Genomic DNA, 25441 nt, shown 5'->3' with positions numbered 1-25441 from the left:
TCTGAAGTTCACACAGTGCAAATTAAGCAAAAGAAGCAAGCACTTTTATATGTTTTTATTATAGAAAAAAACAAAAGGCTTACACTTGAATTCAAAAAGCAGCAGTATTTCATGAATTTGAAGAAATTACTACAGTGAAGTTGCTTTATGAAACCTTTTGAGATTCAAGAAAAAAAAGGAAAATGTCAGATTTCCCTCAGATAGCATTCTAAACTATTTGCATGACCACAGTAAATCTCTTAATTGCATATCACTTCTGACACACCCAGTATATGATGCTCTTCTTTTCCCTATGCCTTGTTGAATATAGCTGAGAAAAGGATTTGGTGAAAATGGCAGTACATTTCAAGCTAAATTTTCAATAGTTCAGTACACATCTGATTGATAATACAATTAAGAAGTGACTGAGATACATGTTTTTGTCTTGACTCCTGCAGTTGAATGTTACAATTGTAATGGATCCCAGTGTGATCTATTTCTTACACAGTATTTGTAATTTTTAGGTCCATATCTCAGAAGATTTCTCAGCAAGGTCTTGGGATACTACTTGGAATATAAACACAAAAATAACCACAATAATGAAAGCTCACAGTTGAAACACTTCCTCGCAGTGCAGCAGAATTCAGGTTTGGGTGTTGTTGTTTTTTTGTTTGTTTGTTTAATTATACATTATGGAATGAACAGTGGTGTTGCACTGACCACTTTCATTTTTTTAGTCAAAAGCCACAGGTTTCCATCCTGAGCCAAAATTAAACATAATTCATTTGTACTTGAAAACTTATGAAAAGAGACGAACAAAGCATCTTATTGCCTTAATAGTCCAGCATTTTGATTATTAGCAATGACTTGTGCTGAAGTCCAAGGAAACTTACGGGTTTGTCCTTAACTGACTTTTTTTTTTTTTTTTTTTTTAAAACATAACACAACTCTACATCAAGTAAAAGACGACTCAAAGCACATTTTTTAAGCATCTCGCTCTTCACATACATGCTAAAACTACATAAAGTATTCTGCAGATTTAAAAAAAACATTGAAAAGCAAGGAACTCAACTTACTCTTTACAACCAACTATGCAAATAAAATGGAAAAATGAAAAAAAGGCAATTCATAGAGAGAAAAGAAAGAAATGAAAGAACTTAGACACCTGCTATTCAAAATTCTATGAACTCCTCTTTTTTCTCCTCCCAAAAGGAAAAAGGGTTGAGAAAAAAGGGTTGACTCAAAATCACATGGCATTTTTCCAAAAAAAAAATTCCTGATCTCCTTAGACTTTTTTTTCTTTACAGTGGTAACAAAACTTTCAACTCATGCATCTGTGTATTATAACTTTCATTATAACTTTTATTGACTGCCAATAATTATATTAGTACATGATAAAAGTCCTCTAATTTATAGCAACTTATATTTAACTTGATAAAATATTTTTTAAAAATAATGTGCAATAGGTAGAACATGAGACTTCCTAGAAAAACTCTAAGTTATCTTTAGCTATGAGGTTCTGAAAGACTTTACAGGTCTCTTTTAAACTTTCTTTGTATTCAGCCTTAATTTTATCAGTGTTTAGCTGGGCTATATTATTAGTAGCTCATCACATATACTGATGTCAAGTTGCATTATCTTTATCTTGCTGTTCTGGAAATGAACGATCCAAACCTTCCAAAACAAAAAGTGTCAAATCGTACCTGCAAATTCCTTCTTTGATAATCGTTAAAGACAATAAAAAACATCCATATTTCAATTTTTTTTTCCTGTCAATATCTGAGAAAATTTGAACACATGCAAGTCAAAACTACCACAATGCAGACAAAAAGGTCCTCTTACATGAAGATCATCAATAAATGACTATCTTCAATAAATAAGTCTATTTGAAAATTCTAGATAATTCTTTGATCAGTCTTTTTTCTTTTCCAATAGGTCTTTCTGTTTAAGATCTCCATCTGAAAGTTCTGTATAGTTTTCGTTCTTTTCCTCTTCTTGTTCTTCCTCACTGCCTTCATCTGTGAGCTCCCGATCACTGTTCTCCTTTTTAGCTGCCTCATGTTCATCTACCCCTCCATCTGTATCAGCTGTGCAGATTCCATAACACATAATGCTGATGACACCCAAGGGCAACCCAAAGAGAAAGCATCCCAGAAGTGGTGAACTCTTGAACACTGACTGTTGGAACACAAATTTGAAGTCAAAAAAAACTTCACTGAACATTCAAAATTACCACATTATTATCATCTCTTATTATTCTGTATGTTTATTCAGAAACATCTGAACTGAGTAAGCTTGCTGCAGAAAGGCGGTGTCGTTTTAACTATTCCTACTATAAGTTTATAAAAAGTCTCAGAACTGATACAACAACATTCCAATAGGATGATTAATGTTAACATGCCAACTACATATTTTATTGTCTGAAGCTTGATAAACAATTTTTAATAGCATTAAAATAACACTTTAAAACATCCAGTTTTAACTCTTATTTGTGCCTGCCTCATTCTAAAAGATTAGTTTGAGTCATCACAAGTCCTCTTGAGAAACACTGTTATTAGAGAGCTTCCTATTAAAGAGTAGCTTGAAAAACTTCACTGAACAAGAGGAAGACTTTTGGTTTCAGAAACTGATGCCTGAACACTGCACAGAAAGTTTGGAAGTTACACAAAGAAACATACAAGTTTCAATTTAGATTCACAGCACATTTGTTTGTGTAACACAAACGAAGAAACAAATTTACATACATTTTCCCAATAAAATGCTGTTAAGCATTGCTAACCTCTAAGAATTATAAAAATATTTGTTTCAAAACCACATCAAGTACAGTGTTTAATTCCCCTGTGCCCTAACTAATTAAATTGAAACCGTAACATTTCTCAGAACATTAAAGTGTTATTACTCTCAGTCAAAGGAAGACAAGAAGGTCAAGGAAAAGGTTTTGAATTCTTCTTGTTCTATCCTTTAAAATATGTCATACTTTAATATAGAAAAGGAGTGAAAAAAAATGAAGTCACATATATCCAACATTTAACACACTGGCAAATATTATTCAGACTTTAATCAAGTTAATTAGGCTTAAACTTCACATATATTACGTGTGCATGCACATGTGCATATAGGAACAAGGAACAAGTTTATATAAAGTATTTCTAAACTCTCTGAAAAAGGTTTGTATCTTTACTGACAACATTACCATTTGTTACAAAAAATAAAACTTACCACTACAGTAGACTTGGCATCATAGATTATTCTCTTGATTCGTTGTAGAACTCCATCACCACCCTGTGCCTGAAATTTCAAATGGAACCATGTCAGAACTGCTGACACTTTTCAGTTATGATTCCAAAAGTTCATTATTCAGACCTTGCAATCTTAACTCCCTTTAGAAGGAAATGAAAAGTAATTATTCTTGCATCTCATGCCCAGACACTTCAACTTTTCAAGCATGGATAAACATTTCAACAGCCTCAAAAAATTCTCTCACAATTGTTTTAAACAATAGGTTACAAGTCAACTGTCACTCTAACACATCTCACCATAGAGAAACACTAGAAGAAATTACCAACTGTTCCAATGCAACAATTACAGAATTGCAGAGATCTTCTGAACTTTCCTGCAGCTGAAGGATATCTATTTATGGATAATGACAGAAGCAGTTAGAAAAGTCTAAGAAGCAACAAAAATATATACAGGTGTAATAAAAAAAAAATGCTTTTGTCTAGCAATGATAGACTCTACCTGTGCTACCATCTAACTTAGCAGAGCCTTCAAAATACTATATGAGTCTGAAGGTAATTTGTGTATCGAACAGGATGTGTCTTCACCTTTCTCAACATGCTGGAGAAACAAATAGGATGAAAATTTACATTTTGGAGCAAGTCAACTAATCAGAGCGTGACACGGACCCAACCCCTCCAAAATTACAAATAAAAATGAAAGATTCAAAGAAAGCAACCTAGGACCGTACAGAAAGGAACAAGGTTCCAACACCTCCTAAGAAAGGGAGATAGGAGTGTTATACTCCTCCAAAATTTCACTGTGGTTCAGAAAGTGTGTGTTATATGTGTGTGTTCACCAGCATACTTTAAAGACTGTCCTTCCTCAAAAGCTATACAATCTCTTGGGCCTCAACACAGCTGAAGTAATGCCATTTCAGTCTATGGATACCAACTTAAATGAAATCACATCCTGTGTGAGTCCTCTCACATACATGTACAAGATGTGAATTCAGACAGAACTTTAATCATTCTAGCTGAAATATGCTAAACAAGACATAACGTATATTATGACAAAAACACAAGGCATCACAAACACAGAGTTTCTCAAAGTTAAAAAAAAAAAACTTTAATTTGTTGTTCCCACCGTAAGGACATATTTAAATAGAGTTAAACAAATGTAATAAAAACATAACTCAGAATTTTAAAATGTAATATTAAAAATTAAAAGTATTAAAGAAGTGAGAACTGAAGAACAAAGAGCCACCAAATAAGTTACTGGAATACTCCTCGCCTTGCAACTGGAAACATGGCCAGTAAAGTCATGAATAGCAAGCATATTTTAAGTCTACCCATATTATGTTGCTACATCAATTTGTCAGACAAAGTAAACCAAAGTACTCTGTATGGCTGAAACAGCCTACGGACTTGCTTGTCATTACACCATCTAGTAACCTAAAACTACTTGTATAGCACGATGTGGGATTCAGCTAATACAGCAAGTATTCAATACAAAGTGAACTGTCTTAAACCAGCACAGGCTTTTTCTTCCAGAAGTCAGCCAAATGATTTGTTAGCACTGTCTCCCTTCATTGCAGGCTTTGTTCTGTGAGCACAAATGAGAGCTCTGATCCACAATCTTTCCTCATCCATATAACACAGCCTTCTGCCCAATTTACAGTCCACTGCAGGTAAAGGCAACCTAAGTTTGTTTTGTCAACATTAAAAGAAAAAATTGACCAAGCCATCAATTCCGTGGGGATTGATGAGGTTTGTTGAAAGATTATTTAGAGCAGTTAGAGAGTAGTAAACTTGTGTCTGAAATATGCAGAAGTACACCACCACTTTAGAATTTGAACCTACCATTCATCAAGCTACTGAATTTATTAATTCATCACTAAAAAAAAAGTTCAATTATGCAGTCCAGAGAAATTTTAAATAAATATTTAAAGGCAAAACATGAGAAGAGTAAAAAGCTCACCATTTACCAACAACAGTAAAAGAAATCAAGAGAAGTTAACATTATGCTCTATGCAACAAAGCCACTCTGGCTTTCTACCTGAGGTACTACGGTCAGAACTGTGAGCAAAGGCACTCCTCAAGAACTAAGAATCATGCATTTATTGACAGCACCCAAGACAAGAAGTCAGAACAGGAAGAAATACATGACTGGGCAACTAGAGTAACCAAATTGTTTTCCTACTTTAACATCTAATTAAACAAACACCAGCCACACATTTGAAGTCATAATGAAGACTTACTTCAGCTGTGCCGTCCAAGATACTGTTAATAAACTGAACCATGTCTTCTGTATTCTCAATGTACCTATCTGGTAGAAAATACTGCTGATTGGAGGTATTCAAAACAACAATAGTAGGGATTGTCAAGTCACTGGAAACATAAAACACAAAGGTTTGAGATTTAAAGAAATACTGCCTACAACATTGCAGTTCAAATTTCTACATCATTTAATGGCATTCTACATCATTAATATTCTCTTCGCATGAGTTCCTAATACCAGTTCCTTAAAGACAAGGAGGAAGAAGGAACTTAACAGCACAAGAATGTTTCTCAATATTTTTCCTTCTCATCTGTGCCAGTGAAGCTACTGAAGTTTACTGTATTTTACATGCCCACAGCGATTGTAAATCAGATAGCTTGTGACTTGCCCATTAGTAAGATCTCACAGTAGCTTTGCATCTGAAATGTACTATTAGTACAATACACTACTTTAGTGCACAAAAGTAAAACTTTAATCCAAAAATTCAGTCCCGGTTGATCAGCTCTAATCAATCAAATTCTGTGTGTCAAGTCAAGAGAGGAAAACATACCAACTGAAGTTTTATTACATAGCTTTTAGATATAACAGACAAACTACAGATTTTTTAAACCATTATTAGTCATCAATTTACATTCACATGCATAATCACTGCTAAGGATCACAGAATCAGGAAGGGAGCTGAGGAATTCCAAGATACCTATAGCTGACATTACAATGATGCTGTGTACCTCAGCTTCCACAAAGATGCATCTCTTCTTTCAGTAAAAGACCTAATATTCTGCTTTCTTCTTTTGTGCACAGCTTTAAGTACTATTATTTTTAACTCAACAGAAGCATTCTCATCCACTGCTGAAGAGAGAAATAAATGACAGTATCTACTAGTGGAGTTATAGGTAAATCAATAAGTATATTTCTACCAGGGACTACTGGTGGAATTATTTTGTCCTTTGTGAAGAAAGGGAATTTGTTGCTGTGCACATCTACAAGAATAAAAACATATTCTGCAATAGATTCCTTGTGCTTCCAGAGGCTTTTTCTACCTGTTTCCAGTTGCTGCCATCTAGTGGAAAACTGAAGGACTGGCAATAACCTTTTACTCAAATTATTCAGGTAACCATGTGAACCACTTATATCACTGAACAGATTTTACTGCTTTCTTTTAGTGCTTTTAAATTATGCTGGAAATGCATGTTTCGTTCATAAAATAAACTAAAAGCCTGTTAACAGCAACTTCCCCAGAAAACCACAACAAATTGTAAATTCACGAATTTTGTAGATTAACGTAGACAATCCAGTTGAACAGATCTAGCAATTATTAACAGATCACTTCTGCTGTAAATAGCAGTTCTGCCTTCTTTCCCTTCATTTTATCATTCCTAGGGAACTCATTTCCCTCCCTAGTTCCTTTGTACATTGGTTCTGGTACTCAGCAGACCACACAGTAAGACATGGTGTTGTTTTTTTTGCTTGTTTGTTTTGAATCAGCAAAATAACCCCCCATATCTCCTTGTCAGAAAAACAAACACTTATGCCAGATAAACAAGCTGAGGCATCTCAGCAGACAGACATCAGAGCCTGCATAGGCAAGGTAATAATGAAGTGAAGAGGGTCTCGTTTTTGGCAACTAGAAAGCACTATATCAATAATCACACCACTTAACTTCAATTTAGACACAGCTGTTTTCAAATTACTTTTCTTCAGGTACTAATCTGAATCACAGAAATACAGACCTAGTGCCTCGAGATTCTCCATTTATTTTCTAGAACTTTTAGTGGCACAAACACATTTGCACAGTTTAGAATGGAATATTTGAGTATCTATCTCAGTTTGTTATTCTGACCTTGTAGTCCTCTTGTGGTCTTAGATCTAGCATCCACAACAGCTACAAGATCAGACAGATACAAGAAGACAGACACCGTGTAAGACAGACACTGCATGCTAGTGCAGATACTCAGGCTCTGAGCTTTGATCTCTCAGAATGGGGCTTGGAATACTCTCCCACTACAGAGCTGGTATAGCAATCAGTTACCCTCTTCCTTCACTCAGAAAGCCAGAGTAGAAGAAGTAGTCAACAATAAATGCCAGGCAACCTCACTCTCCAATTATGTATTTTTGGAAAATAAGGGCAAATGTGAAGCATCTTAAGCTATTTAGGTATTTCAAAAGGTAAAAAGTACATACCAGGTGCATACAAAATCATTTATACATTTTATACTGCTTGTCTACATGTATATGTTTGTGTGCCATTTCAACTCTCAAATCCATGGTGAAACCAGGAATTAACAGTATCTGATAACTGATACTCCAATGCCAGCTTCTGAACAAATAAGACACCTATCTGTGGTTTTAGGAAGACATCTTATACAACTTCAGGCAAACCCTCTACTTCATTCAACTGCTTTTCAGAAAACGATATCTCATAAAGCAAGAGCCACTTAAACATCAGCCTTAAAAATGCACCAATACGAATGAATGTGCCTCTCCAGAAATAAAAAAAAAAACATAGCTAATGAATAAACATTTATATGTCCTGTTACAGCTTGACATAACTTTTGATTTTGCTAGTGTCCTGTAAATTTAACCAAAGGGAAAAAAAAACAGTTCTAATAGTTAATTTAAGAAAGTAAACCTAAAAGATGAACACCGACAATCAGCACTACCAGAAGGCCAAACTTGTAACATTAAATTATGTAGCTTTAATTTAACAAAAAACTGATACTATGTTATATACTGACTTCTGAGGAAATAAATTTTTTAATCCATGAAAGGCAGCACTTCTTCTGAAGGATATGTTAAATTATATTTAATTAGCAACAAATATAAGCAGAAAGAATACTGAAATAATAATTTACTTACTCCATTAGTAAGCTATTTATGTAATCGTTTCCATCCATATGGCCAAACTGGAAATCCCTATAAGAAATGTATAATAAAAAGAAACAAAACAGAATAATGGATTTCAGCATCAAAGTAAATTTGCGTTTAAATAACTGTAACTCAAAATGAGAGCACACACTCAGCAATATAATGGAAAAAAACTGACAATGCTGCAGGACAATCAGCCAGCCAAAACACTATTAATGGACTGGTCTTATTGAAATCAGCATATAATTTAAAAAAAACAGATACTGTAACATTTCTCAGGTGAAAAAATAACCATCTTGGAAGGGTTAATGTTGAAGTTAAATGAAGATATTGTAGAAATGTGTGCATACCTGTGAAAGTGATCCCGATAATCTCTAGCAACTTCCTGAATAATAGATTTTAGTCTGGAGGGGAGAAAAAATGAAAAAACAACACTGAAAACCCAGTATATACTCCATTAAAATCCAAACACTTAGATTTCCCCAATAAGTGGGGAATAGTATCTCCTCAGCACTTAGGATTCCCTACCCCTCAAACAAAAAAACACCTTGTTCATCTTGCCTTTTTTTTTTTTTTTTTTAAAAGGGTTGAAAGGCTATCTACCACATAATGTCAACATTAGAAAAAGACTATCATACTGTTTTGCTCCATGACCTTCTAAGACAACCACCTTGAAAAAAAACCATCACAGATGATCTGGGAAAATAGTATATATGATATTTAGATGTTTTCTTAGCTTTCTTACATGTGCAATCAGAGACAGAGGAAAGTCTTGTTTTTCCTTGTCTCTTCAGCAAGTTCTAACTCAATCAAAAATGGTTTTTTTTGGATGCAAGTTCTGCAAGTTAATTGTCAACCATCACTAAATTAATTTTAATGCAGCTGAGATGAACTCTTTTGTTTAACTTCACCAAGTTTATCTCAAAATTACGTGCATTTAAGTACTGTCTTCCATGTTAAAAGACTATGCAATCACTGTTTGTTCCTGTGATCTCACTGGTAAGTAGGAGAAAAGTGATCCTGAAACATGCATCACCCCCCTGAAAACCCACATGAGCTTCAGAGCCATAAATTGAGTCAAGTCAGTATGCTTGAAGTCTCTATGCTAGAGAACATTCACAAGTTAAAACCTTCCACTTAACCTAGCATTTCTGAATACTAAAACTTCCAATATCCTGTAAATCAATGAAGTAGTTTTCCACCATACAAGCACATTTCTCCCAGTGTCACCAATACCGAATTCTGTACCTGGTATGTTCCAGTGAAGAGTTTTTATCATCAATAACTGCAATAGCCACAAGTTTTCCTAAAATAAGGAATAGAATGCTTGAAACCATTTAAAAACACACACACGTTTTCAGATGGAAAATACTGCAACATTTCTGCAAATAGTCTTTGAAATATAGGTATAAGTTTTTTTCACAAATATATAAGAACATAGACATTTTATGACCTTGAAAACCTCAAACAAGTCAATGCATGCACTGAATATAAACTTCTTTTTAAATGGGAGGTAAATTATAAGGTATCCTGACCTGGAAATAATCAACAGGGATAGCATTTCTTCTGCTACTTCAGTGTATGCATGCCTTTAAAAGCAGTAGAAATCATTCCAGAATTCACTTGGATGCAAAGCTCCACTTAACTTGAAAAAAAAAATTTACCAAAGAAATGCTAAAATATTCTGAAACAGAGAGAGGTCCATTCTGGCACTTGGTAGTCTTCCTTCCTCACTATATCTACTCTAAAGGTATCTGAATCAGACACACATCTAAGTTCATCCACATTCAAAATTTTAAAGTATGTTCATAAAACTGTCAGTATTCCAAGACTTAACATATAATTCATGGAAAACCTACGCTGCTGTTAAATTAAAAGCCTTACTTAGCTTTTGTGAATACCACAGGGTTAGACATCTTTATGTTGTAAGTAAAGGACTAGTGCAGGCTTTGGATGAAGACTCTAGGTAGTAGAAAAGGTCCAACTAATTTCAAAAAACAGCAGACATCATTAATTCTAACTTTCAGAACAAGCAGTTTTTCATTTTAGTGCTGTTTCTTAGTGGTCTTTATTTTTCCTTAATGCCTAAGTTCAGTTTCAGAGATCAAACTTCAAATGCAGCAGCATCTCACCTGTATCTCCAAGTTCATATAACGTAAAGCCATCTACATTAAGGTAACCTTGAAATCTCTCTCGATTTATCCAGGATGACAAATCACCATCTTCATATTCTAAAAAGTAAGTAATGCTAGAAGTTAAAGACACATCATGAATTAACAAATACCTTTTTTTTTTTTTGTAAGGTGAGCAATTGGATTTATTAATGTCAGGTGGGCAGTATGCTCTCATTCCTAAATTATTAGTATTAATCAGAATACTAAGTTTACTATAAGCTACATTCATTGCTAAACTGCTCCAATGACCAGCTGACTTTTTCTCAACTGCCTCCCTGTTCCCTCCCAAAGATTCCAAAAGAAGTGAAAGGCAGAGAAATACTTAAGTATTTTCTATACTCTACCGAAGATTTAGGCTGTAACTCCATACATTAAATGTCAAAGTTTTACCCATGGAAATAATGTCAGCACTGCAGATGCAAACTTCTTTTTGTTGTTGTTAGACACATTATTAGACATATCAGTTTTAAAACTTCTCATGCTATTTTCAATTGTTAAATAAAAAGTATGAAAAATTGATTTGATGACTACTTTTTGGTCATGTCAAGGATAAACGATACTATTCTAGGAGACAACTGTGACCCAGTACAGAAAGGAACAGTTTAAAACCTTAAGAGTTTCAGACTAAGAGAAAAGATACAAAAATACACAAAGCAATGTTTGTGAACATTAAATGAAACAGAAGAGTCCAGAAAAGGTAGATCCATTAACAGCGTTGTGAATAACACAAATATTTACATATAATTCACAATCAGTTATACTGAAGACTGCAATTTCAAATGCTAGATGTTCTGACCCATAAAGAAACATACGATGCACAGATTTACAAACATACATATATAAATGTATATTAAATAAATTTGCATTAAATCCTAACATTGGGTAGAGTGAATCATCACTAATTTTAGGTTAATGCTGAACTGTCTTAAGACTGTAGCATGCAATTTCAAGTATAAAGCTTCCCACGGAGCTACATCCCTTACTATGGAAAAAAATACAGATGAGGCCAGAACTCAGAAGTGAATTTTGCTAAACCATTTCCTTTCACTGAGATCTTCAATTTTTTTCTCAATTGTAACATACAATCTTATCCAGCCTCTCATAACGTGTTAGATGTATAACTTTATCCAATCTGTTATAGTATAAATCAAACAAATTATGCAAACAGTACATTTCTAGTCCTTTATGAGTAAAATTTTTACAAAATAAATTAGAAAAAGTAAGCTTAAAACACACATCCCCTTTTTATCTATATGATAGGCATTCTGTCACTGGTATTTCAGGACAGTATTATTCTCAGGTGGACTTTCTACAGTCTGCAAGCTGAACAAGCCAGTCAGAATAGTTTATGCCACCTAAAATCGTGCATCAGCTGTTGCAGTAACAGCTCACACCCCCTTCAACTCTTTTTGGGAGGCGCTTGGAAAAAGCTATAGCTTTTTCCATTCAGAAATGGAAAAGACAGAAAAGGAACAGACTGAAAGTTCAACTGTTCTAGGCATGCTTGATCAGTTATCTAGGGAAATGTTATGTTGCCTGATCCTTTCCCACTACCAATATATAAGTAACACAAACACAAGTCACAAAAGTCACATATGCTCAAAGATGTCATTTAAGTCTCTCTAAATTTTAATATTGAGAATAAAGGCAGGATCGCTTTCCTTCACAGTTTTTAAAGGAAGAATTGCTGTGCTAAATATACAGCCTGTATTATCAAGACACAAAAAGCTACTTTACTAAAGTAGAGTAGAAATCAAATCAAGTCCACGAGAAAGATATGATGGTCAGGAAGACTATTTAGAGATAATCTGATTAAATGTTTGGAACAGTAAACTCCCCTATTAGATATGATACCGTTTTTCATTGTATCTGAATTTCCCAAAGCCTGTGTTACGTGACTCCTCTTCAGCAGCAGTTTTCTTCTACTTTTCATATAATTGATTTGGACAGTGAGTGAAGGAAAATATTTAAGTGTTTTAATGCCAGCAAAGCAGTAATATTAGAAGCTGTGTCTCAGTGAATAACACAAAGTAACCCCCTTAACTTCGACTTCAGTATTGATAAAACCCACTCCCTTCTCAAATGCACTGTGTTCAGTAAGTAATTTTTCCTTATTTCTTCATGAAATAGCTGTTATTTTTCACAAAACTGGGAAATTTCCCACCATCCCAACTTGACCTTCATAAAAATTACGCTTCTTCCAGTTTCTCCATATATGCTTTCAGTATCTTGTCTTAAGGTAATGTACACTTTTACTTACCATCATATACAAAGTAAGTTCCATCTTTGAAAACAACAACAGCAGGCAATTCTGGCAAGGTCACATACTGAAAGAGAGATGTTCAATTAATCCATGGAAGAGTAGAAATCTTTTTAAACAATCATCTCAGAAGCGTGGAAACGTAGCCCAGTGGAAAATTTTGAATTACATTTAAACATTCTGTGTACATTTACAAACATAAACACCCCCAATTTTCCATCTACCACAAAGTAATGCTACATAAACCTATTTTTGACAGGTAGGTCTCACAAACTAGAAACCAAGCAGGATTTTTAATAGTATCTGCAACAGCATGAAGCAAGTTTTACTGAAGTTTGACATTAACTTTAGACAGCTCGTAACATGAGCGTTCCATCTATCCTGTACTGTTCTCTGCTCTCAATTTGTGCTGTAATACAGTTGCTTCTGCTAAATGGTCAGTCAACAATACTGAATAGTAAAAGAGTAACATTAATAATGTGTTCCACTAAATCTGGGCTATATTTCCTGTGGTTCAGGCTAATGGAAATAGAGACACATTTGTTGTTTCTTGAAAATATAAGAACAGTATCACAAGTACTAATTGACATGTTCTGTAATCATTCTGCATTATCTTTCTTGGAACAAAATGTAAAAACAAATTGGCTTATTATGTAATAGCTCATATTAACGAGCAAGGTTAATTCTAGACATTGGAATACATAGATGGCTATAAAAAATACACTATTTCACACTCTGCTAATCTGAAACTAATTTCAAGGTTATGCGTTGTCAGATTCTAAGCAGACAGAGATCCCATTTGGAGATAACTAGAAATGAAAAAGCCTCTTGATTCTGCTTCAGCACTTAAGTAACAATGATTAGACTAACAACAGTGGTAGCAATTTTTCACCCTTGTGATTAAATACAAAATTATTTCCTTTCCACCAAAGAACTCCATCTTCCAAGAGCTACAGTAAGATTCTGCAGTCAGCAGACTGGACGGACTAGCATTTTTATCAGCTGTATTGCACACACTGGAAATAACTTATTTTTCACTGAACTCCCTGATACTCATGGTTACCAGTGGCATACCATGCTGCAGACACTCAAACTACTTATAAAAGTGGCTGGTGAAAGGGCTTCCAGGAGCAACAAGGGCTTTGTGTCAGCTCAGAAATGAAGTATGCATATTTCTGAATAGGTTTGTGATTTACTATAAATGTGATTTAACCAGTTTATTAACTGGTTTTATATTAACTGGTTCAGTAATATTACTGAACAAGTCATTTGTACAATACAACTCAAGTAGACAAACTTAGTTTGTGTTTTTTTTCCTCATACAGACTCAAAAAAAAATCTGAATGTTAGTATAATTAGTTTGAAATTTATCAAAGACCAATATACTGTAGTAAGCAATCTCTGTGGTACCAGAACCTACAGAGGAAAGCTCTCCCATTTCTATGGAAACAGTAGGAGCTGAACAGCTTACCTCAGGTAGCACATCTTCTGAGGCAGAAAAAAAGTATGTATAAACAATTAGTTCTGAAGCAACTTCAATGTATTTTTCCTGCAAAAGATACAAACATTTTTTTAATGTCTCAACTTCGAGTATGCTTCAAAGGAATGCTTTGCAACTTACCTTATCTTCAATGACTCATTAGAAAATATGGTTAGGACAAAAGATTGTAAAAACACTTATTACAAGCATGTACTTTCTCCAGTCTCTAAACTTTTTAGACATTTTAAACTATGTCTGTGGAGAGCCAAAATAAATAACTTTATTTAATCAAGTTTCAAACCTTTAAAGGAGATTCCCCACCAACATACACAAAAAGTACACGATGCCTCTTTTGCACATGTTCGAACATATGCTGGCTAGGAAGTGGCCTGATAAGAGGTCTGGGAAGAAAAAAGAAAAGAAAAAAAAAATCTTAGTTTCTGCAAGCTGCAAAAACCCAAATAGAAATCCCCAAGAAAATAGACAGGTGGTTTCTTTTTCTAAATTTCCCTATTCAAATTCATTTAATTTATTATTTCAGTTTCTATTAAAAACAGAAAACACCCTCCCAATTAACTTGCTATGTTCCTCAAATAACACACAAATTTCAAGTCAGTTGTACAAAGTCGTACAAAACGCTATCACGATGTTAACACCCAAGCCATTTACCAACTGTACGATCATTTGAGAGAAAAATTGCTGTATGTAAGGACAGCAGGCAGAGGATATAGTCTTCGAAATAAATATTCTTTAAAAATTCTAGTTATTAGAGATCACAGACACTCCTGAACTACAGAATTCTCAACAATAATTAATATTAGAAATTCATATGGATGAATTTATATCTTGATATCTAAGGATGAAACGAAGTAGCTTGATTCTTTTTTCTCCCCAAAGGCCTCTCAGTATTACTAAGATCGTCTTAGTAATGTCTCTATATATTAATCAACATTTAGGTCAGTATCCTTGTCTCTGGCTTCCATGAGTTTCCTTTACTAGTAGTTTTTCAAAAAAATTACTTTTTACAAAGTAGTTTTTCACTACTTTGAGAAGCCCTAGTTCTTAGTTCTTGTACCATAAAGAAGTGCAAGTATGACTAGTCAGTCTCTATTCACCTTCTCCATGCCTCTCAACAACAACCTCAAATGCAACTACATGTATATTGCATGTAACTTTTCATGCTAGTGCCTTTTTTTTTTTTTTAATTGCATTTTTGGCCCACCTCAGAAAACCTACAAGTAGTCTTACAGAACTGTATACTCACCCTGCTACTCTATTAGCAAATTCAATTATATCATCTTTTGTTCGAGGTCCTCTATAGTTGTATGCCAAATCACCTTTTAAGCTGGATAAACAGTAAAGGCAAAAAGGAAAGAAGGAACACATATTAAAAAGCTACAGATTCTGAAGAATAGAATAAAACCAACTAAAATATAGCTGTACATGTAGCCCTGCAGAGAAGAACTTGGGGGTTCTGGTAGACAAAAAGCTCAATATGAGCCTGCAGCCCAGAAGTACAACTGCGTCCAGGGCTGCATCAAAAGAGCCCCACAAGTCAAGCAAGGTGATTCACTACTTAAAGGGGGCTTAAAAGACAGAGTGACTTTACATAGGCATACAGAGATAGGACAAGGGGGATCAGTTTTGAACTGAAAGAAGGTAGACTTGGATTCTTTACTCTGAGGGTGGTGAGGAAAAGTTTGCCCAGAGAAGCTGTGGATGCCCCATCCCTTGAAGTGTTCAAGGCCAGATTGGATGGGGCTTTGAGCAACTTGGCCTACTGGGAGGTGTCCCTGTCCATGGCAGGGGGGTTGGAACTGGATGGTCTTTAAGGTTCCTTCCAACCAAAACCATTCTCTGATTCTATTCTATGAGTAATTATACAATCTTCACACTTTTAGTCATCTGTTAGCAAGAGATAAGCAATTTTGTCAAATAATCAGCCAAAACAAGTTATCAGTTAAAAAAAAAAAAAAAATTCATTAATGGAATCATGGAGTAAAAATTTGTTTATAGAATACCTAACTTACTGATTTCTAAAAGTAATTACTTTTTTTTCTAGTGCACAGCAGTCGTTTACTTTGTAAAGACACCTGCCATAGGGAATATTTGCTTATAATACAATAACAAAAATAAACAAAAAAACTTAGCATCACTTTTTTTTGTTGTTGTTAATAACCAAAAAGTACCAAATGACCTGCAAAATCTTCTAAATGTGTCTACTAAACTAAGCTTCCAAGAAGTGTTGGTCAGTTTGTTATTCTTTGTCAGCAGGGAATGCAATGTGTGTGCACTGTAAGTGTATTCAAGTAAGATTTACTACATTCTAACAGGGCTTTATTTGAATCCAAATAAGTTTAGAAAATCCACGTGAAGAAAGCAGCCATTAAACCAATTTTCTATGATTCTATACACCAATAAAGTTTTCATCCCTAAAGGTTAATATGCTAAAGGTCTAACCCATTTTTGAGAAACCTAAGTTGAACAAATATATATTATAAACACTATTTGCTTAAACAATAAACTGCTAAAAAGCCCAACATATTCAGTGAAAAGTAGCTAAAATTAATAACTCTTTATTTAACATGACCTTGTACTAGACTATACATTCCACATATTATAAGCACATGACATAAAAGAAAAAAAGGTCATATATTATCCTCCATCAATTTTTCAGTTAGTTAAGTGAGAAAAAAAGCCACATATACGCCCCTTGCCAAACAACTGCTCTCACATTTTACCCTGTACAATAACTGCTGCTGTCAATTACGTAAGATTTTTGGGAACACTTAAGAGAAGGGAGTCGTAATTAAGAACAAGGAAGTGTAATCGGCAACTTATAGAAATTAATGGGAAGACTTAGGTATGTACTTACTGCCTGAATCACTCTTAAGGTAAAAAAAAAAATAAATTGGTGCATAACAATCGTTTTAATATTTCATTCTTATCATATATATGATATATATTTCTATACACTTTTAAAGTTACATATGGAATAGAAGGTAACCGAACTCCAAATTTGCTAAACTTTTTTTTTTTTTTTTTTTTTTTTTAAGAAAAACAACTCAGTAATATCAAGCATCTTGATTAGAATTTCAAAGCAAAACACAGCCCAGCCAAAATCATTGATATCATCAAGAGGAGATGGTGCTTTTTTTTTTTTTTTTTTTTTTTTTTAAAATAGAGAACACTTCCTTTTATTGGATCAGTTTTAGGAAAGGTAACTTAAAAATAATTTAATGGGAAGCATCAACTTACAGCTTAATTGTTGGATAGCCTCGCACTCCAAATTCAGATGCAATACCTGAAATACATGCATTAATGCCAAACTGAACCAAGTGTTTCCTGCTCTCCTAATTTAAGGCTTAAACAGCGCTTACTATTCAAGCCACATAAATAAACAAAAAACCTACCAATTAGTTCAATATTTCCTTTCAAAATTTGCTGCTAGGAAACTTCATTACATTTTGGACCTCCTTCTGTGGTACTGCAGGCTCCCAGCATAGACTCCCGATTTAGATGCCAGAATTAAAATTGCATGAGAACCAATTTCACCAGAAATAGGTTTTCTAAGCAATCAGTCACTTACCTGCTGCTTGCAAATTGATTAAAAAAAGAAAAAAAGACAATTGCAGCTCTTTTCCCCAGCCCCCACCCTGCCTCACATTTGTCACTTACAATATAATTTACAATATCCTCCCCAGTTGTGAACACAAACTGCCACTTTAAACAGTACCTTCCAGCCAATTAAGTGTTTTCCAGAAGTTAAAATAAGAACCCTTAAAATAAAAAAAGTCTAGAATTAGTCTAACTTCTAACAATGCTTCCGCAATTCCCTGCCAAGGGTGGGGGTGGGAAACACCTAAACCCTGCACTAAAAATGCACAAAAATTAAATACTTTTAAGCATAAACATACTGTAGCTACCAACCAGATGCCAGAGGAGCAAATATGGGAAGACCTGTCTGCAGGGCTCTGCGTAACAATTCAGAAATTGTGTCTTACGATTGTTTGCCTGGGTCAAAAACCTAACTACAGAGAAATACAAATTAAACTAGCAATTCACATACTTGCATCTAACTCAATGAAGACCGATCTGAGAAACACACAGATTCTGCTCAATTTCATTCTGATCCTTTCCTCTCATATTTGTTTTGTTAAAAACTAGAACGAATTAGTGTATTAAAATATTCAATCACAAGAGCTGTCACTAGGTAGATTATTTCTCCTTGCAGAGCTCTTAAAGCACAGTTGAAAAAACTACAGAATAGACAGGTTTGATTTTTGTTTTGGATTTCAAAACATTCCAGCTATGGAGATTGCTAAAGTTTTCTCAGCATCATGGAAGAGATTTATTTACACCATCATCATCTGGTGATATGAAGAATGCGGTATAGGCAAACAGCAGCAACTATGCTAAACCCAAGCACGATTTATTTTTACCTTTGATCACATTCAATGGACTTCTGAGTCAAACCTGCACAAAAATTCAACTGACAGCAACAGAATTGTCACCTGATAAGGTGTCACCTGCATCCTCATTCCATACAGCTACCAGAGGCAAAATTTATTGAATGCTTTATATATATTTAGTTTCCAACTCAACATTTGATGACAAGCTACCCAAAGTTCAGACAATTCACGATGCTTCACGCTCCCATCAGGAATACAAATTATTTACAGCTACCATTCATGTTCCTTCATAGCCATGTGTGTGCACCCAGCTGCACCTCCTTCTGATATTGGAAGGAATTATTCAAGGGTGAATTATTTAGATTTCAGAAAATCTTTGGATTGCGAAGACATAATCTCCTACCAAACAATACTTACTAGAAAACGAAGTTGCATCCATCTTCCCAACTTTTACTGGAGAGCCCATGTTTTTCATTTCTATACCCACTTCATTCCACACAGGCTCCAATTTCTTGCAGTGGCCACACCAAGGTGCATAAAACTGAGAAGGAAATACATTGCATTAAAAACAAAAAAAAAAGAAAGAGAAGTTAATTAGCCCTCGGACACATTAGCAAGATTTATTTTCCAACTGTGTTCTTCTTTAAGGTTGGCCTGGTTTCAGTTAGGAGAGAGTTAATTTTCTTCCTAGTAGCTGGTAGAATGCTGTGTTTTGGCTTAGGATGAGAAGAGTGCTGGTAACACCTCAATGTTTTAATTGTTGCAGAGCAGTGCTTATACTAAGCCAAGGACGTCTCAGCTTCTGGGTCTGTCCCCTCCCAGCTCAGGGACAGGTGACCCAAACTAGCCAAAGGGGTATTCCATCCCATCTGACATCATGCTAAACAATATTTAGGGGTGGCTAGCCAGGGGAGGGGGGCCAGACTGCTCGGGGTTAGGCTGGGCATCGGTCAGCGGGTGGTGAGCAATTGCATTGTGCATCACTTGTTTGTACACATTATTATTAGTAGTACTATTATCAACGTTTTTATTATTATTATTGTTATTATTATTTTCCTGTCTTATTAAACTGTCTTTATCTCAACTCACAGGCTTCACTTTCCATTTCTCTCCCCCATCCCAGAGAGGGAGGGGGGAGGGTGAGTGAACAGCTGTGTGGTGTTTAACTGCCGGCCAGGTTAAACCACGACAAAGTTGTAAGACAGTAAGCCTGCATGTTACTTACAAAGCTGAAGTGACAAGCTGAGCTTTTATGATTTGGTAATACTTTTAGTATGAAAGTTTGAAAGGAATGCATTCAGTTGCTGCACTATTATACCATTTCTTCTTTAAAAAAAAGACTTGCGTATCAACTATTAAAAAAAATCTCTCAAAATACTTCTCTCTATTTATGGAAAGTTAAAACATCATGTAATCAAACTATCCAGGAATATGAACTTATCTGCCAAAAGGAAGAGGACATGCATACTTCTCAAAGCTGACTCTCTAGATTTCATTTTTTTCAGGAACCACCTTTATACAAACACAGTGTAAAATCAATCCCATTTTGTCAAGGCCAGGGTGACCTGGGAGACTTCACTTTATCTTTCTGCCTAAGTCTTGCCGCAACACCTCAGTAAAATTCACAGGGAAGATTCTAACGTAAATTTCAATGTATAACAAGATCAGATCACAAGCAGATAAAGTTGGATTTTGTCTAATCAATCACGAAGCAGCATATATGGTTTTCACCAATCAAATATTACATCTTTATTATCTTTCCAAGTATGTTGGAAAGAAAGAAACCTTTCATATATTTGATGTTGTAGTGCTACATATCTAGAACAAATTAGGTGATGTAGTTACAATGGAATTGTAAAAAAAAAAATTCTGCATGCAGGTTATTAATTACCTCCTCACTGTGTTAGACAATCTGCTTTCCTTTTTTAAGGACTGTAAAATATAGGATGAAGCCTGTCTGCATTCAATACTCAGTCTAAATCCTGTTTCATTCTGAACAATGCAGGAAGATTGCTTATCCATCCTGTCAAAAGAACAGTCACGTAATTTTTCTGCACCACATACAAATGAATTTCCAGATGATGAAGCAGCCTTACTACATCATACGTTTTATGCTTTGATTTCTATTAGCTTGGTATGAAATGAAGAGAAAGCCTTCAAATTTTTCCTCATATACTCACATCTACAAGCCAAATATCATCTTTACGGTTTTCTTTAAACCTAGAAGGGAAGAAAATAAAATATATCTGAATATATATTAATATATCTGCAAATAAATATATGAACGGCGTGTGCAATGAAGTAAAAGTCTACAATTAATCTGTTATAAAACTATAGATACCAGATTTGTTTTGTTTATTTCTTGGAATGGGGAGAAGGTGTGGAAAAGGAGGAAAGTTATTTTTCACTAAAATAGCCTCTGCATGTGCACAATTTTTTTTTTAATCAATTATGCTTCTATGACCATTTGCCAAGACCAAAAGGAAACCAGAACCCAGAAAACATACCAAAACCTCAAAAAATATTTGATTAGGATATGTGACCTAAGCAGAAGTGTTCTCTTGCTGTTCTTGTTATATTAAACACCGCATACTGTTAACTATTCAGAATACATAACATTTTTGTAGAGGAACCAATTCACTTTCCTAGACATTGATTTGCACTGTTAATCTTAGCTTTACTGAATGTACACTAAATTATTTTTGTGTTACATGCAGAGCAAATTTAATTCAACCTCCTTCAACATTCTACCTCTCTGCCCCTTTTCATCTACTACAGGTGTTATCAGTTTAAATTTTTATAAAAGTTAAATGAAAAAACTTAATGGAAAATAAATAATTTGAAAATAATTTATTACTCTGGTACTATTGAATACTCTTAATGCTAGAGGAAGGACATCTTAGTGAACTGACTATCTTTACTAAAAACAAATCTGTCGCTAAATGCAAAAAATCCAAACAAAAATAGAACATGATGCATCAAAATCCCTGGGTACCTCTTGAAATGTTATTTACACATTTCACTGCACTGTTGTTACTACAACAAAATCATGGAAATTATCTAATTACTTAACTATTTCTATTTTAAGAATTAAATAAACTACATTTTTTACGTAAAGTTGTTTCTTGTTATAAAAAGATGGGCTTTCATAAAAGTAACTAGAATTAAGAGAAATTACGTTTGAAACTTTTAATTACAAACTTGTGGTAATTTGAACCCTTTTTTGTTTTACTGATGGCATATCAAGGTTGCAAAACTTAAAGTGGAAAAGGTATTTTTTAGTGTCTAACATAACTAGTAGCTACAGTAAAGCAACATTTCAAAGTCACGATTACTTTAGTACGTCATCTCACTAAAAACGTGCTACAGAACTACTGAAAACTAGTTAGAGCCTTGCATCTCTTGAGAACTTTAATGAAGGTCCAGCTACCTTCCAATTATGAAGACAACTAATTGGCCATGATGCAAGAGGCAGAAAGAAGCTACTGAAGCATCAGGTACTGGGCTTAAGCTTGCATTTGGAGTATTACCTTTAGTATGTACAAACAAGAATTTACAATGAGTTGTTCTTCCTGTCATTGTGACAGGGAGAACAGAAATAAGAAACAGTATTGAAATTGTACAGAACACTGAAGCGCTTGGAAAGGTAGGCTGGAGTCTTACAAAACTAGTATACAGCAAGAAACTGAAAGAAAGGTACCATCTGAAGACTGGACATTCCAATGGAATTTAGCAATTTTGCCAGCACGTTCACTGGGCCTAAGATGCTATGAGAAAAAACTAAGCATTGTTAGAATTGCAGTCTAAGTTGTACAGCTGATTTAACAGCTCCTATTTAGTTAAAACATCAACATCCACAGAAATTAAAATCCAAAGCGTAATGTTACCAAAACTAGCCTGAGTTCAGATAGTTGTTTTTGTCAATGATTAAATTATTAGACCATATCAAAGCAGCTATACGCACTGTTGAAGAAAAATTATCTGTACGAACAGGTATTTCAGCATTTTCTACAGGCGCTGTTTCAAGGCATGTAAACACATTCCCAAGAATAAAATTTAGTGTTTTCTTATTAACTGTCCTATGCAATCCTCTTGCAGCCAGCAGACACAGGTACAGTCATACTGGTAGAAAGATGATACAGGTGTTGCATATCCTTGAAGCAAAATGATTTGTCTCAAAAACATACAACCTCCCAACATTTGGAGGAATACTACGTGATCAAATGTCCCCTCACCTCCATTTAACTATGTACCCCATAGAGACAAAGGCCAAAATTTCAAGGGACTTAAAACCAACCCAGCCGCTGCTTCCACTCCCCCCTCTCCCTTGCACCATTTCTGATGATTCTGATCCTGGGCCAAGCTCCGAAAGCATCCTCACAAACCGCAAAAAATACTTCCTTTTTAGTCAGGTTACTTCATTATCACAATGCAACAACTCAGTAAGTATTACAGGATGAGTACTGATCTGAGGCAGCAGGCAGTAAGGTTAGAATAAAATGATAGGAACCATCACTCTAACTTTGCATCCCTTTAATGACCCAGTTGGGTGATGATGAGTAATTCACATCTGTTATTCCCTGCTACTTGTTGGTTTCTGTCCTACAAACTTGGGAAAGGGACCTGCAGCTTGCACTTGCAGGCATTATTTGCAACTACCAAAAAAGTTTTTTTTTTAAAAAAGCTTTCATTACCCAAAATATATGGAGTTTTTGCTCCTATCTGCAAAATTGGGAGACTAGAAGCTTCTACCACTCACTGCTCACAGTTTCTTCTTCTCTCTCTCCCCCCCCCCCCCATTTGTCAGTTAGCTAAAAAGAAAAAATAATCCTGAACAACTTACTACTTAATTCATATTCCCAATTGTAAACTCTGGCATTGGTATAGCTAAATAGTTGAAAATGAAAAGAGTTCTAAAACAGGCTTTTCTTTTATCAGCTATTTCACAAAAGTTACATGACAACAGAATTATGCTTCTTTACTCCGAACAACTACATTTAAATTTATACCTGTGGAAACATGATATGGGAACATGATGTGGGAGCAAATGTACTTTACTTCATTCACTTATTCTCTTTATCTTCAGTATGAGATATGAAAATATGAGGCATAGAACAAAAACAAGCTTTGAAAATCAACTCGAAGCAGTTCCTGCATTCCAGCTACTCTTTCATAACAATTTAAACACCAATCAGAGATGCTGAGGAATCTCTCTTTGATGCCCTTTCAATACATGCCCACTCCCTCCCCCATAACTTCACTGCAACTCATTTGATCCCACAATTATCTGCTCTAGCTGAATCAGCAGTACATTTAAAACAGAAATGAATGGCTTTCTGACCACATAGTTAAATGAAGCAATTTATCATGGACTGAAGCCTCGTGAAACCACCTGTGACTGACTTAAGCTTATGAAGCAGTTATCTAATGCCTTCTCTGATAGCAAATACTTTCTATATTTTCTGTTTTCACTCTAATAGTCACTCTGCTTTCTAGTACGTCAGACCAACTTGCTGATCTGGCCAAAAGAAGTTATACTCATTTTCATTAAGTTAGTTTTTAGTGGGAACAGCAAGTACATTGCCACAGAACTACTACAGTGAAGCAAGTAAAGACAGTACACAACTAGGAGTACCAATTTCAAAACTTTCACCACGTTAGGGCTACATTTGCTGCAAGAGCACATTTTTACGCTGGAACACACCTGGTGCTTCAAGCAGCCGTGGACCAGTCGAGCAAGCCTGCCTTTTTCCTCCTCCGTTTCTGGCCATGCATGAACACACATTTACCCTTCCTCCCAACTCCCCGTGGCAGCCACATGGCAAAGGCATATGGAGAATTTAGTGAAGCACAATCAGCTTCAAAATTTGGGATGGCTACCAGATCAACACTGTTCTTTCTTTTTTGGTAGGAAAAAAAAAAAAAAAAAGAAAACGTGTTTACTTGGTGGAATAAACACAAGAAAGCCTGAGAACGTTTTTAGAAATAGAACCCGTAACAATACCTCAAAACAAATCCTCAAAATTAAAACATTCCCCAGATTAGCTGATGACAACCACCAAACGCAAGCCACAGCCTTTCTGCCATTAATTTTAATGAAGAAATGAACTTTTTGCAGTGTAATTTTCTAGACAACCACACGCTGCACAGAGCCATCGGTCTGGGTATGGGTCCAGCTTGGTGTTCCCCCTCTGCCTCTCCAATCCCCCCAAAGCCATCCAACGTTTAATTAACACCGCAAGACACACACACACACACACACACACAGCACTTACGATTCATCCAGGTCCTCCACAAAAACCGCACCTGACGATGCCAGTGCGAACGCAACCACCGCTAGGCAAAGGAAAAGCGCACCGTGAGAAACCCCCGCAGCCACCTCCTTTCCTCCCTCTCCCCCCGCGCCTCCGGGACCCTCTCGCAGCCCCCACTGCATCCCTCAAAACCCTCCCCGAGCCCCGGCTCCCCCCGCAGCCCTCCGCCTCCACCTGTCGCCCAGAGGGGGCTGCCCAGCCGGCCGCCCGCCGCCGCGGCCATGTTGCGAGAAGCCCTGGCAGGGCCGGAAGGGGAAGCGGCGGGCGGCGGTGCCGACCTCTCACCGCCGCGCATGGGCGCAGGAGGTGGGCGGTGGCTGCTGCCTCGGGGGGTAGCGGTGGATACAGCCCGGGCATCCGCAGGGCTCGTTCCTGTCTTTCTTGTCGCCGCGTTTGGGTAGCTGCGTTTGGGAACGCAGAGGGTATTGGGCAGCTGAAAGCTGGGTCTCCAATGCTTGAGG

The 25441-nt window shown here is 35.7% G+C and overlaps 1 protein-coding gene across 2 annotated transcripts; it reads right to left on the bottom strand.

The window, feature by feature from the left end:
- Positions 1-40: 40 nt before the first annotated feature.
- On the bottom strand, positions 41-25223 carry TMX3 (thioredoxin related transmembrane protein 3). 2 transcript variants are annotated; one of them, XM_082752937.1, is made up of 16 exons: positions 25155-25223; positions 24942-25002; positions 20847-20886; positions 19084-19207; positions 17513-17558; positions 15519-15599; positions 14556-14655; positions 14246-14323; positions 12775-12841; positions 10473-10571; positions 9589-9646; positions 8691-8744; positions 8332-8388; positions 5456-5585; positions 3199-3267; positions 41-2157 (listed from the first exon to the last, which is right to left on the bottom strand). In XM_082752937.1, exons 1-16 carry the CDS (start codon positions 25201-25203, stop codon positions 1891-1893), a joined length of 1380 nt encoding a protein of 459 aa, XP_082609063.1. In that variant the 5' UTR covers positions 25204-25223; the 3' UTR covers positions 41-1890. The 2 variants fall into 2 exon arrangements, with proteins under 2 accessions (XP_082609063.1, XP_082609064.1); XM_082752938.1 differs by lacking the exons at positions 20847-20886; positions 24942-25002; positions 25155-25223 and adding an exon at positions 20558-20775.
- Positions 25224-25441: the final 218 nt, after the last annotated feature.

Source organism: Aythya marila (genome assembly GCF_965140915.1).
Source record: "Aythya marila genome assembly, chromosome: 2".
NCBI classification, from domain to species: Eukaryota; Metazoa; Chordata; class Aves; order Anseriformes; family Anatidae; genus Aythya; species Aythya marila.
Note: the sequence above shows the minus strand (reverse complement) of the source record. Positions and strands in the feature narration are given on the sequence as shown.